Source organism: Passer montanus, unplaced genomic scaffold (genome assembly GCF_014805655.1).
Source record: "Passer montanus isolate IOZ18808 unplaced genomic scaffold, ASM1480565v1 scaffold8, whole genome shotgun sequence".
Classification (NCBI taxonomy): domain Eukaryota; kingdom Metazoa; phylum Chordata; class Aves; order Passeriformes; family Passeridae; genus Passer; species Passer montanus.
In genome coordinates, this window is record NW_024373256.1 from 4,270,298 (window position 1) to 4,282,598 (window position 12,301).

The window sequence follows — 12,301 nt, forward strand, 5'->3', positions numbered from 1 at the left end:
CCGGCGCCAATGGGAGCGGGCGGGCGGCGCCGGGCGCGGGCGGCGGAGCCTCTCGGCGAACAAAGAGGGAGCGGGAGCGGGCGGAGGGACGGCGAGCGGGCTGAGGGGGGAGCGCCCGGCCATGAGGGGCCGGCGGCCGCGGCGCGGGTGAGGCGCTCCATGGCCGGCGGGTCGGGGTGAGGCAGGCGCGGGCATGGCGGGCGTGAGCTACTCGCCGCCCTGGTGGGTGAGCCTGCTGCACCGCCTGCCGCACCTCAGCCTGCGCTGGGAGCTCACCGCCGCCGACTTCCGACCGCACGACGCCGAGTACCAGCAGGTGGGTCTGCCGGGGGCCGGGCGGGGTGCGGGGTGAGCACCCCCGGCTGTGCGGAGGGAGGAGGAGGAGGGGGCGTGCGGCCCCGCTGGGGCTCCCCGGGTGGGTGGCCGAGGGTGCCGTGTCCCCCCTGCTCCAGGAGCCGCAGGTGCCCCCGCAGGGCCGGGGCAGGCGGGGTCCCGCTGGGGCGGCAGGTCAGCACCCCCAGCCTGCCCCGAACCCGAGCTCTTCTTGGCACAAGGTGAAATGCTGATAAAATCACCGAGGTTGGAGAAGCCCTGCAGGATCAGCGAGCTCAGCCTTCGACCCAGTCCCACCGTGTGCCCACCGACCCGCACCGCGAAGGGAGCCCGGGACGGGGCAGAGCCCGGGACGGGGCAGAGCCAGCCCTGCGGGATGGCCCGGCCGGGTCCCAGCGCTGCCCAGGCCAAGGCAGCGTCCCGGCCTGGAGCCCCGGGCTGCCCGCAGCACCCGGCCTGTGCCGGTCCTGGGCAGGCTCCGCTGACCGTCCCCTTTGATGCCGCCAGCCCCGCAGCGCGGCCAGCAGCGCCTTTCCAAAACCGGCTGCCTGCCTGCTGGAAAACAGATGACTTAATGCACGAGAGCGGCGTTAGCATCAAGTGCACAGGAGGATGCTCGCAGAATACTTGTGTGCAGCGCCTTTTTTTTTTTTTTTTAATGCTGCTTAGCCTGTATCCTGTGCTTGGTTGGCTGGGCATGTAATTAAAATGATTGTGGAGTGAATCTGTGTGCTCCAACATCTGTGTTCTCTGCTGTCATCTTGGAACAGAGCTGCAGTGACTCTGCTGCCTCGTTTTGCCACGGTCTCTGGTTTTGAAAACACCATTTTGCTTTTCTGAACATACTTGCAGTGTCCTATATACACAGCCGGCTATCGTGCACACAGGCATGAAGGCATCTAAGCATCTAAGCAGTTCTTGTTTATCCTAGAAGTAGAAGATATTAGAAATACTTTAGGAAGCAGTATGTTTTGGCTTTTTGTTCTAAACAGATGAAAAGATGTGAGGACTGAAGCTAGAGCAAAATGTGAGAGATGTATTTAAAGAGCCATGGGTAGATATAAAGAAACATCTTTATACCATCAAATCAAAGGGACTTTTGCGCTAACTTTGTATTTTGAGGCTTCAATTTGTTAATTTGTTTTAGTTCCCTTGGCTTAGTAGAGTTCAAGATGGCCACATGCAGATGTAACGCTGCACAGCAGCTGAACTGTATTTCCATGACCTCAGAGGGTAGCTGCCTTTAAAACAAGGGATGTGGGATCCTGGAGATCAGAAGTTAAGAGTTCATTGAAAGATCTTCTTGGGAGTGTGTTATCATGAAATAAGCACTCGGTGACCTTTTGAATAGACAGCAGATGTACCAGTTTTCACTTAAATTGCTTAAAAGCATTCCTAGCAATAATCTGGGGTTGTGTTTGTTTGTCAGATAATTTTTCTACAGTAATCATATTCCCACTTAAAGCCTTCTGCTGTTCTCCTCCTGTGTAGCTGCCTCCCCTCCCTTGATGACATTAAGGACTTCTTGCTCAGCAGTCGATGGCCTTTTAAGTCTTAACATCAGCTCGCAAGAAAACATCTTATCAAATCCAAACTCGAATGTCTGGATTACTGAGGCGTCTGTCGTCAAGAGAATGATTTGAGCAGCAGCAGCTTTGCTGGTTTTGGTGCTGGAGAGGGGTAGCAAGCAGGCTCCAGCAGCACTGCAGCCTGTGCTATCAGTGCTGTGGTTATATAACGACGCTGCTGTGGCTCTGCAAGTTGGCTCTGGAGTTCGTAGGCACATAGATTAATTCTAATGCAGTGAACCAGGGAAACTTAATCCAGGACTGGGAACTGTAATGCTAAATGCTCTCTTGTGCTTTAAATGCTACTGAAGGCCTTTTTGTTTGAATTTTAGATTTTTTTTAAGAATTTGCACCTCTTGCTCTGTTTGCAGCCTGTGCTGGCATTGTCTTCCCTTAGCTTTAGGAACCTTTTGTATTTAACAGGTGAGATCATATACATGCTCAAAATTAGGAAGGCCATTTTTTAATTTTAACTTTGGCTTATTTTTCTTTACTTTGTAGGTGTCACTGGCACAAATTGTGTATATATTTGTTTTCTACTCCATTAATGATTGATACTCTGATTCTTAAGTATGAACTGTTAAACTACACACTGCATTTGATTTCCCCAGGGGCTGAGGAGAGGTCAGTGGGAGGATGCTAGATGAAGTTTATGGGGACAGGTAAGGGCAGGGTGTCCCTACCTGTAAGGAAGGATTATCTTTGCTAAACTACATGGCTCAAATTCATCTGGGAGCTGGACTGTTGCCATAAATAGCCATACAGCTGGGCTCAGTGTCCAGTCCCATTCTGACGTATTTTGAGGAAGGAAGCAATGTCCCCTTTCTGATTCTTCACTGCTTCTCTAGAAAAGATTTCCCAACCTGTGACCACAGGAAAGCAGCACTTTCCTTATAAAACTCTTTTATTTAGTCACCTTTTAGTAAATACCCACCTGTTTATTGCACTCGTGTTTTGATGATGGGCTTTGAAATTGTGCATCAACTGACCATCCCACTCCAGCCAGAAGTGGAATGCAGTGGCTTGGGTTTGCATGTTGTCCTGTCACTTGTTGCAGTGCCACGTGCTGCTGCAGGTGAGGAGGCTGCTGCCTGAAGAGGCTTTGCACCTCTGCCTAGCAGGATTAGTGTAATGCCAAGCTGCTATTCCCCTGGAGCAGCAGCCCAGCCATTGTGCCCTGGAACCTCTCTGAAGGAGGGCAGATAAGCACATGCTGCCACTCTTTGAAGTCGAGGTCTTTGTTAAGTCTTCTGGGACCCTGGTGATGGGTAATGTCTGGCAGGATGTAGATGTGTAGATGCAATGGCTGTTTCTGCTGTGCTGTCCCAAGGAGTCCCTTGGCCAGGGCAGCAGGGTCGCCTGCTGTGAGCTGGGCTGTCTCAAGGCTGCAGCCATTGTGTACCAACCTGCTGGGGCTTCCTCCTTTTGTCTGAGAGCATGAGAAATGCTCATGGCAGTGCTGCTGCCAAGGGCTGAGATCAGTGCAGCTGCAGGTTTTGGCTGCATACCTTCTTCACCTGAGTCAGGCTCTGAAACACTCTCTCTCGGTATTACTTTACTCTTTATCTTCTTCCACAGCATATCTTGTTACATTAGGTTAGACCAGTGTGGAGGAGCAGAACAGATCCTTCCCCTCTGGACTAGATTGTTTAAAAATGTATGTGCATCCTGATGTCCTTCAGATGCTCTGCTTCTGCCACAACAAGCAGTACAACCAGTTGTTTTCTTTTTCTGGAGGAATTGAGGTGAATCTCCATGTAGAATGAGCTGGGGTTCTGGTCCTTCTTCTGCAGGGGTTTAGCATGCTGGTGAGTCCTATCAGAGTCCTACTTGCAGGACTTGCTCCACAGTCCTCCCTACAGAGGATCTTATCAGACCAGCTCTTTTCCTAATCCTCCCATGAATCATTGGGGTTGAAAATATCTTGATATGAACAGCTTTGTTCTGGCTGTATTCTCATCTGAGTCATACTGCAGTGCTCTGCAAAGCCTTTTCATTGTGTAGTGAGTCACAAATTCTAGAGTGAAGGGAATGTAAAAATGGAGCAGAGCTCCTGTTCCTTCTGACAGCATCATGCTAATACTAGTTGAGGTCTCCCTGCCTTTTGCTGCTGATCAAATCATGATGATCTTTCCAGTACTGTCCACTTACTTTCCAGTTCAGTTGATTGGCCCAGTGAGATGGTCCTGAGACTGCTGCTGTCACTAGTTTAATTTATTTAGCAATGTGAGTACTCCTACTTGTGACTGACTTAGCTGCATGGCATTGAATTCACTTTCTTTCTCAGGGTAGAGTTGGTTAAGAGCCTTGAAGTAGTGTGGAGGTCACGTGCTGGAAAGAAATAGAAAAGCTGAACAGCTTTGTAATACAGCACAACAACAGGTAATGGGATATCTGCTCCAGTCAGGGTGTCTGTACATGGACAGAAAAGGAGACTATGGCACTTTAGCTCTGACTGTGGGCTGAGAAGTGCCCCGTGAACAGTGAAGGAGAAAAGAGGCTGTAAAAGCTAAGCCACGGAGCCCTTTGGAGTTTCTGCTTTTTCTTCATTGCTGGAAACTGACAATGTTGACACAAACCTATGTAAACGCAAAGGTTATGTGTGAGTCAGGCTAGAATAAAGAAAAATTCTCCAGCATCTTTGAAACTCATCCCCTGCACCACTTCGTGCCTTCTCAGTACAGTCAGAGCTGCAGATGCTTGGTTAGTAGGTGTAATGGCAGCTGTTTGTGCTTTGGAAGATGACTGATGATTGATTCACACCATTTAAGATGCAGAGTCGTGCTGAAGGAAGCAGTGATAAGAGCAGGGACATGCTCTAGTCCTTGCCTTTGAGATGCTCTCTTCAGTGTTGTCACCCAGGAGTTTCCTGTCATGCCTCTCTCAGTGCTTTCGTGTTGTAATGTTCTTTTTCTCCCTCTGTTTGTGTGCTGAGAAGGGATCCAGCAGGGAAAGGTGCTGTGTAAGCCCAACGATCCTTCCCTTTTTTTGGCTTGCAGACTCTAATCCAAGGCATGCGTGTTTGAACCCATAGCCAAAGGTTCAGCAAGGAATTAATTCTGTCAGGTACTTTCTGGCTCTGTGAGGCTGTTTCCCTACACATAACAGCTAACGTCGTCTTTGGAAGTATTTCTTGGCTGGAGAAACGTGATGGAGCCCAAACTGCCAAAAAACTTGGATTATAGAGATTGGTTTAGAACTTCCTCTACTGTACTGGCATCTTATTTCAATTTTGAAACCAAGAGTCTTTCTGTAAATTGGAAACATGTGTATTAGTCAAGTTGGATGACGTGTTTTTGTCTAGTTGGCTCGAAGTCAGAGGGTAATGTGCCTTTTTTAAAGGGGTTGGACTGAAGGTTTCTTTCTTTCAAGAACAGATGGACCCCTTCCAAGGTCTGATCAGCTATCCTGCTGTAGCACCAGTTTGCTCATATTTCCAGAAAGGTTAAGTGACCCCTGTTAGTAGAATCCAATGTTGTCTGATGAAATTGAAGTTGTTTTTATTTTTTAAGAGCTGCTGGTAAATTCCCTCTTCCCTTTACTCATTGGCTGCATGAGTAACCAGGCAGTAATGCCTCCCATCAGCAAACTGGTGCTGTGCTCTGACTCTTCTGTCTTTGATCTGGAAGAGCCTTTACTGATGAGCAGCACCACACTGAATAACCAAAAAAAGGTAGAACTAAGGCTATTTTTGGCTGATTTTTACCAAAGGTAGACATAAAATGTGTTCTGTTGACCATTCATCCAGCCGTGCAGCAGCATATGGTATGCAGAGAGGAAAAAAGTCCACCTTTGCCAGCTTTCTGTCTGCAGCCTTGCTTTGTTTTGCTGACCCATGCTGTGCTGCCACGTTTTCAGATGGTCTCCTGAGAACTGGCACTTTCTGGAAGCACTGGCTGTAATTACCCTACTGTAGTCAAAAAAAGCAACTGTTCTAAAGGTATGGTTTTAGCAGAGTACACAGGGGAAAAAGGTGTCTTGGAGAAATGTGAAACACCTTGTGGTGCATGGAGGGAAGGAGATGCAGGTGAGCGGGCTAAGAGGTAAGCCATGCTCGCTTCCTCTGGGTGGGATCCCCAAACTATTCATCCTGCACAGAGAAGATGCTGCTGCCCAGCCTGGTGAGCTTCCCAGCTTAAGACACATTTATGGAGCATGTGGTGCCCTGAAGGCACCGTGCTGGTCTCAGCTGGAAGGGCAGAAGCAGAGTTGAAAACATGTCTGGTTGTGGTGGCCAGCCACTGGCACCCTGGTGCTTCTGCACCTACACAACATTTGTCTCCCTGAAGATGCTCCATTTTTATCCACATGGGTGTAACACCATATGACTCCTGGTCTGCAAAACCTGATCTCTAGCAGTCTGGAGAAAGGGGTAAGCAAATTCAGTTCAGTCTTTAGCGTGTCTTGTCTCTTTTTGTTCTTTTCCCCTTCATGCCTTTTTGAGCAGAATAACATCTGTGGTCTCCAGGTTAACAAAGTGCCTTTGTTTAAATGTTGATCCAATAAAGCAAGCAGTGCTTAAAGCAGATGTTGGTGTAGATTTTTAGTGTTCTTTATTTTTCATTATTAGGGAAAGTGAGACATTCTCACCCAGAAGAACATATCCCATTAGGCATGGCTCTGGAGATTAAGGGCAGGAAGTCAGGTGCTTTCTCTGACTTAATCCCAAGGCTCTGAACATGGATTAAGGGACTGTGCCACAAGTCTTCTTGATCTCTTACTTGTGTTTTGAGATTATATTTGTTTTGGAACCTGTGAACAAAAACCTGTCCATTGAGTAGAGAGAGAGGAAAGTTATGGGCCTGTGTCTCATCAGGTTTCTTGCCCTGTGTCTGCAGAGCAGACAGGCAGAGGAACAAGCACTCTCCAATCCCTTGGAATTTGAGGGTTTTTTTCTCTTCTTTCTGTTTGGTTTGGTTTTTTCCTCTCCTTTTTCTTCCAGGACAAGGCTAATTTCACACCATTTCTCCTGCTCCCCTGCCCCCAGCAGCACCCACTGATGGAAGGGGTGAGGTCCAGAGCTGATGATGTTTGTGCTGTAGAACTGTGCTGTGGCAGAGCTTGCAGGGTCACCCCAGTGTGACCCCTTCAGGGGACACTCCTGTGCTGTGAGGATGCCAGTGATGATGGCCAAAGCTTCTCCTGAAGTCATTCTTTCACAGTCTTTGATCTCAAGTGAATTTGCTTGGGTGGCTGCAAGCAAGCAGTGAGTAAGATGGTGCTCACTCTTATTAATTTCCTTAGGGTGGAGGGGAGTCAGCACCTCGTTTGCATTAACCTCTTGGTGACTGTCAGGTCTCTTCTTGTTCCTGTTTTAATTTTCAGTAGTAACTTTTCCACCAGTTATGGTGAGATTTCCCATTCCCCTTGAGTGAGTAGGAGAACTTGGCTTGTTTTCAGCTGAATGTGATTCCCATAGCTGGGGGAAGGGATGTGATGTCTGGGAATTTATTTGCTCTAAGATTCAGATGAGACCTGAGAAACTTTGGAATATATCAGGATTACCTACTGCACTGAATGTCAATTCTCACTTTGAAGACATGAATAAGACTCAATACTCAGGGACTTATTGATGTATGCTGAGGAAATAATACTAATAATAATAGTATCCAAGTCCAGTAACTTCGCTCCTGTCTTGACAAGGCTGCACTTTCTGGGTATGTCATCCTACCAGTCTACCAGTTCTTTGTTTTAGCTGATGACAATGATTAACAAGACAGATGAGCTAAAATCAAGGAGGATCAAGTTCATGAAAAGGCTTCTAGTTTGGGGGAAGCATTCATATGACAGTCTGAAAAAATAAAAAAGTCATCACTGTTAGAAATCCTCTTATTTCCTCCACTTCAAGGGGTGACTGATGTGTTGCAGCAGTGAAAAACTGGAAATTGGTTACATTTATTCTCAAAACAAATTATTTTTGCTGCGTGGTGAAAAGGTCTCCAGGTATCTAGTGAATAGTGGCTGTGGGGCAGAGCCATGCTGATGCTTTTTTTTTTTTTGTATTAAATAAACTAGGAAAGAACAAAACACAGAGCACTTTCATGTTGCAAAAGCTTTCATTTCAAACTTTTTTTTTTTTTTAGATTTCTGCGTAATGAGCCACTTATAGTGTTTGAGTCTGATCTTGTAATTGTGAGCTTTAGGGTTTGGTAAGCTGCAAATGTGCACGTTTTTGCAAAGCAGTCATTTGTGTGCTAGGGCTGCAAGGCTATTCTCTTGCAAGAAAAAAGAAAAGTAGGTTAGCGTGCAATCCACGGCCACAGCAGTTGGTGTAACTCAGTCACGATGCTTGTGCCATTCCCTTCTCCCAGCACTGGGTAACAGAAGGGTAACATTTGCAATAATGTGTGCTTTCACATGCTTATCAGGCTGCCTGCTTCAGCAGATGTAATGAGTGCCAGCCCTCTTTTTAGTTATTATTTTAACAAATGAGCGGTTTTTGGTCAATGGTGAGAGCAGCATTGAAACCATCCGAGGAAAGAGCTGACACTCCCCTTCACCTTCACTGAAACTGGAGCTGCACCCTCGGATTTCGATTTCCTCGGTCACCACTAAATGCTTTTTCTGGCTGATATGGCTCAGAATGGTGCCACACGTGCATATGCATGAAAGCCCTTTGTAGTGTGAAATTAGGGATGAAAGATATTGCTAATCAGCCCTAACAATGTGGGACTTTATTCCTGGACAAGGGGAAAAGGGAATGTGGGGAATGGATGTTTCACAAATGTATAACACATTCAGACACGTTGTTATGCCAGTGTTGGTGTCTGTGCACGGACGCCCTTTTCAGGCTGTAAAATGCTGCTGTTCATGCAGGGAATTTAAACAAGCCTTCTATTCAAGGCCGAAATTCAAAATAACGCCAAAATCCAAATGGAGGCACTTCAGTTGCATAATAGTGTCTGTTACAAGGAGGCCTTGGTGCAGGAGATGATGTAATGCTCCTTAAGATAAGGCCCAAGCTGGGGCTGGGGAAAAAGGGAAGATGGTGTCGGTGACAGAGCCATTAAAAGTATTGCTAATGTATCAAAGCTTTCCATAGGGTGTTAATTAGCACGCCTGAATAATTCCAAAGTTGATTGTGTTACAACTGTACATGTGGAAAAACTGCTCGGTGCTACCTGTTTTCTCTGATCATAATCGCTTTTTCCCTGGGGTGAGCTTTCTTGAAGTTCAACAGTGTGCTCAAGTTCCTGTAGCTGATAAACTGGTAATTTTGACACTTGCTCTAGGAGCTAAGAATGCCTCAGTCTGCCAAAAAGATGCTTTGTGCTGCTTGGAAATTGCAATGCTTCTCACCGGGGCTGTGCCTGGAGCTGTTACTGTTCCGAGGCCTCGGGCAGCTTGTTACTTTATTTCCTCCTTAAATTTGTGGTTCATCTTTATTTATTTTCTTTAGTTTGGGAGTAGTCTGTGGTGCACCCTCACTGCAGGTGCCTCCAGTCCGTTTTTGGGCTGGCGTGGTCAGAGGGGGCACACAGGATTGCTGCCTCACCTATGGCCCTCCCCATCCCCCTTCTCCCTGCTCTTACAGTACTCACTCCAGGAAACGCTGAGAAAGTCGGGAGCGATGGAATTCATGAAATTCAAGCTGTGCTTCAATGAAAACGTGTTTTCAATTTCTGCCTCCTTGGGAGCCCGAGCTGTGATTGCCGGTGCTGGCATGAATGGAAGCGCCGGAGTCAGCGCTCCTCGGAGCCTCTGCCCGCATCTCCCGCTCTCTCTCAGCATTCAAAAGCTGCTGAGAGCTTTGTGGCAGCTTCAGGAAGCGTTTTTGTATTCAGCTGTCCAAAAAGCCCAGGCGTTTTCCTGCTGGGTTTGATCTGGCTGTCGGGATCTGAATGTGACATGCTGGAGAGGAGCGTGATGGGGGAAGCATCAGCTGCGGGTGGTTTATCCCCCCTCTCTGCTCTTGATCCTGCTCACGGTGTCCTTTGAGTGTCCTGCAGCCGATTAAGGGTGAGAATTATAATGGTGACTCAAAAGCCTTTGGTAAAACTCATTAATTCATTCCTCCTTTAATTAGACACCCAGCCATGGGCTTATAATTATCAGAGCCCAGGAACAGTTTGCAGCTGTAATAAGCTGTGCTGCATCAATTGCAGAAATCGTGGATTTTTGGCAAATGCAGATATGGTGAACTCTTCTGAGGTCTGGTTTTTGGTGAGGAACATGCAAGGGAATAGAAATGAAAGAAGCAACTGAGCGTGTGTTGTGATTGACCTCTGGCTGAATCTTGCCTTGTGGTGTTGAACTGAGAGGAAAGGGTGGAGTTGTCCTGCTTATAAATATTTTTTTTCCTTGGGAGGTGTAATAATGTAACTTTCAAAGAGAGAAAAGAGGAAGGAGAATCTAATGAAAATATTATCTTAATATGGAATATTGTATAAAACCTTTAGCACCCAGGGGAATTAGACTTTTGGAATAAGTGTAACAAAAACAGTTGTAGGCATTGCACACAGTGCCTATTTTGCTTTTTGGAAGTTAGGGAATAGCCGGGTGTTCTGCAATGAAAAGTACCAGGTACTTTTTTTCCAGTCTTCCGGGGGAAGAAAATCAATAGTGAACTTCTATTATTTTGTAATCTCTTCTTGTTTCTGAAATGGGAAGCAAGGTAATTTTCAGAAATAATTTGTGCAGCTGACCCCCAGCAACAGATGATCGGGGTCTTCTGAGAAAAGCTTGTGCTGCTTCTGGTACCTTTGAAATACTCGTGGGCTCTTTTCTTTTGCAGAAGAACAACTAGAGGGAAGGCTGAAAGGATTTCAGGGAAGAACTTTTTATTTCTACCCTATTGCATCTCTGCTTGTAGTTCTGATCCTTGCGAATGCCATGGCAGACCCTGATAATATGATCTCCTTTTAGCATTGGACTGACAGGCTGTCAAGTGCAAGCAATCCAGAGAAAGGCACAGACCTAGGAAAAGGCTAGGGATGGAGATAGCTGGCAGCCACTGGGCTTAGACAGAGATGATTGAAGAGATAGGTTTCATTTTCAATATTTTTTTCCTTAGAATTTTTAACTTGAGTAAGGTTAGAAGGAACATTTTGGACTTGAAAAGAATGGGAGCTGTTGCACAAGAGTAGATCAAAGGTACTGCTAGGCAATGGCAAGTATTAATGTTCATGTTCCCTTAAGAGGGAAACTGTTTCAATTGGAGTAGGTGGCAGGAGAAAATGGATCAGCTGTGTTTTGGGTCTTTTTCTGTCTGGATTTAGTGGAAAGCACAGATAGTACATCCAGTGAGGATGGAATGATTTGTTTGACACTTCCGTAGCTAAACAGAAGTCTTTACTTCTGATGAGGGTGCTATTTTAAAACCACTGTACAACACTTCATGTGTGCCTTTTTGTATTACAGTATGTGGCTGCTGTCTTCTGTTTGTCCTTCCCATCCCCTCCCCACACAGTCTGAGTTATTGTTGGTTTATGAGGCTGAGTAGTGCCTGGATCTCAGGGGGGACTGGGCTTCATCCCTGGCCTCTGAGGTCAAATATGCTGGGTCTGCTGGCCTTTCATTGTTTCTGTATATATTTAAAATTCCTACAGGTTAGACAACAAACATTGGCTCAACCTGAGCGGACAAATTAGCTGCAGCAGCAAATTTACAAGGTTAAAAATTGCCTTTCAGTCTCATAAGTACAACTTGGTAAATATCCTGCTGAGGTTCTTGGCTGCTCTTGGAGACCATCTTCTGGGGCAGGTTTTGTACTCTAGCAGTGAACCTCTTGATCACTGCAGAGGTTCTTTTTTTTTTTTTTGAGCTTTTTCAGCCTGACCTGCTGCAAACTAAAAATCTCTTTGAGCACAAGCTCTTCAGCATTTTGAATGCTCCAATATTAAATGGCAAAGTGAAAATGATGAATATGAAATAGGTCAGGTGCTGTTGACAGGATTCTCCGTGTGGACAGGCGGTGCTCTGGGAGCTGCTTCCAAGGTCTTGGAGGAGCTGTGGAAATGATCATGGATGCTGGGAGCGTTCTGCTGAGGTGTAAATAACAAGGTTGGACAGTTTAGGCTGGCTCTGCTGTTTTTATTAGTGCAGCTTAGCTTTCGCCTCGGGTGATGTGGAGGTTATGGGAGAAGGAGGAAGGGACAAGCTGTGAACTTGCCTCCTCTCCCAGCAGAGGATGATGAGAAGGTATGGGGATCTGGTTACCCTAATCCCCCCTTGGCATGTTAATTCTTCTTGTCTCTCCACTTGTATCTTATGTCTGAAATTCTTACTGAGGCAACTGCTTGCTGGGTCACTTGTGTCTCACTGCGGTGCCCTTTCAACCTTTTTTGTGTGGATTTTGTTGCAGCTATTAGAAATCAGTTGCCTGCTATAGTATTTCATCGCTGTTAATTTTTTTCTCAAGAAAATGTTGCTCTGAGACATGGCTGCTTGTCTTGTTCCTG

At 46.5% G+C, this 12,301-nt stretch overlaps 1 protein-coding gene across 3 annotated transcripts in view; it reads left to right on the top strand.

Moving 5' to 3' along the window:
• Positions 1–33: 33 nt before the first annotated feature.
• TTYH3 (tweety family member 3) overlaps positions 34–12,301 on the top strand; it is a 75,640-nt gene continuing 63,372 nt past the window's right edge. For all 3 annotated transcript variants that reach the window (XM_039731855.1, XM_039731858.1, XM_039731857.1), the window contains exon 1: positions 34–316. In XM_039731855.1, the coding sequence (XP_039587789.1) occupies positions 194–316 (123 nt within the window). In that variant the 5' untranslated portion in view covers positions 34–193. The remainder of the gene's footprint in view (positions 317–12,301) is intronic.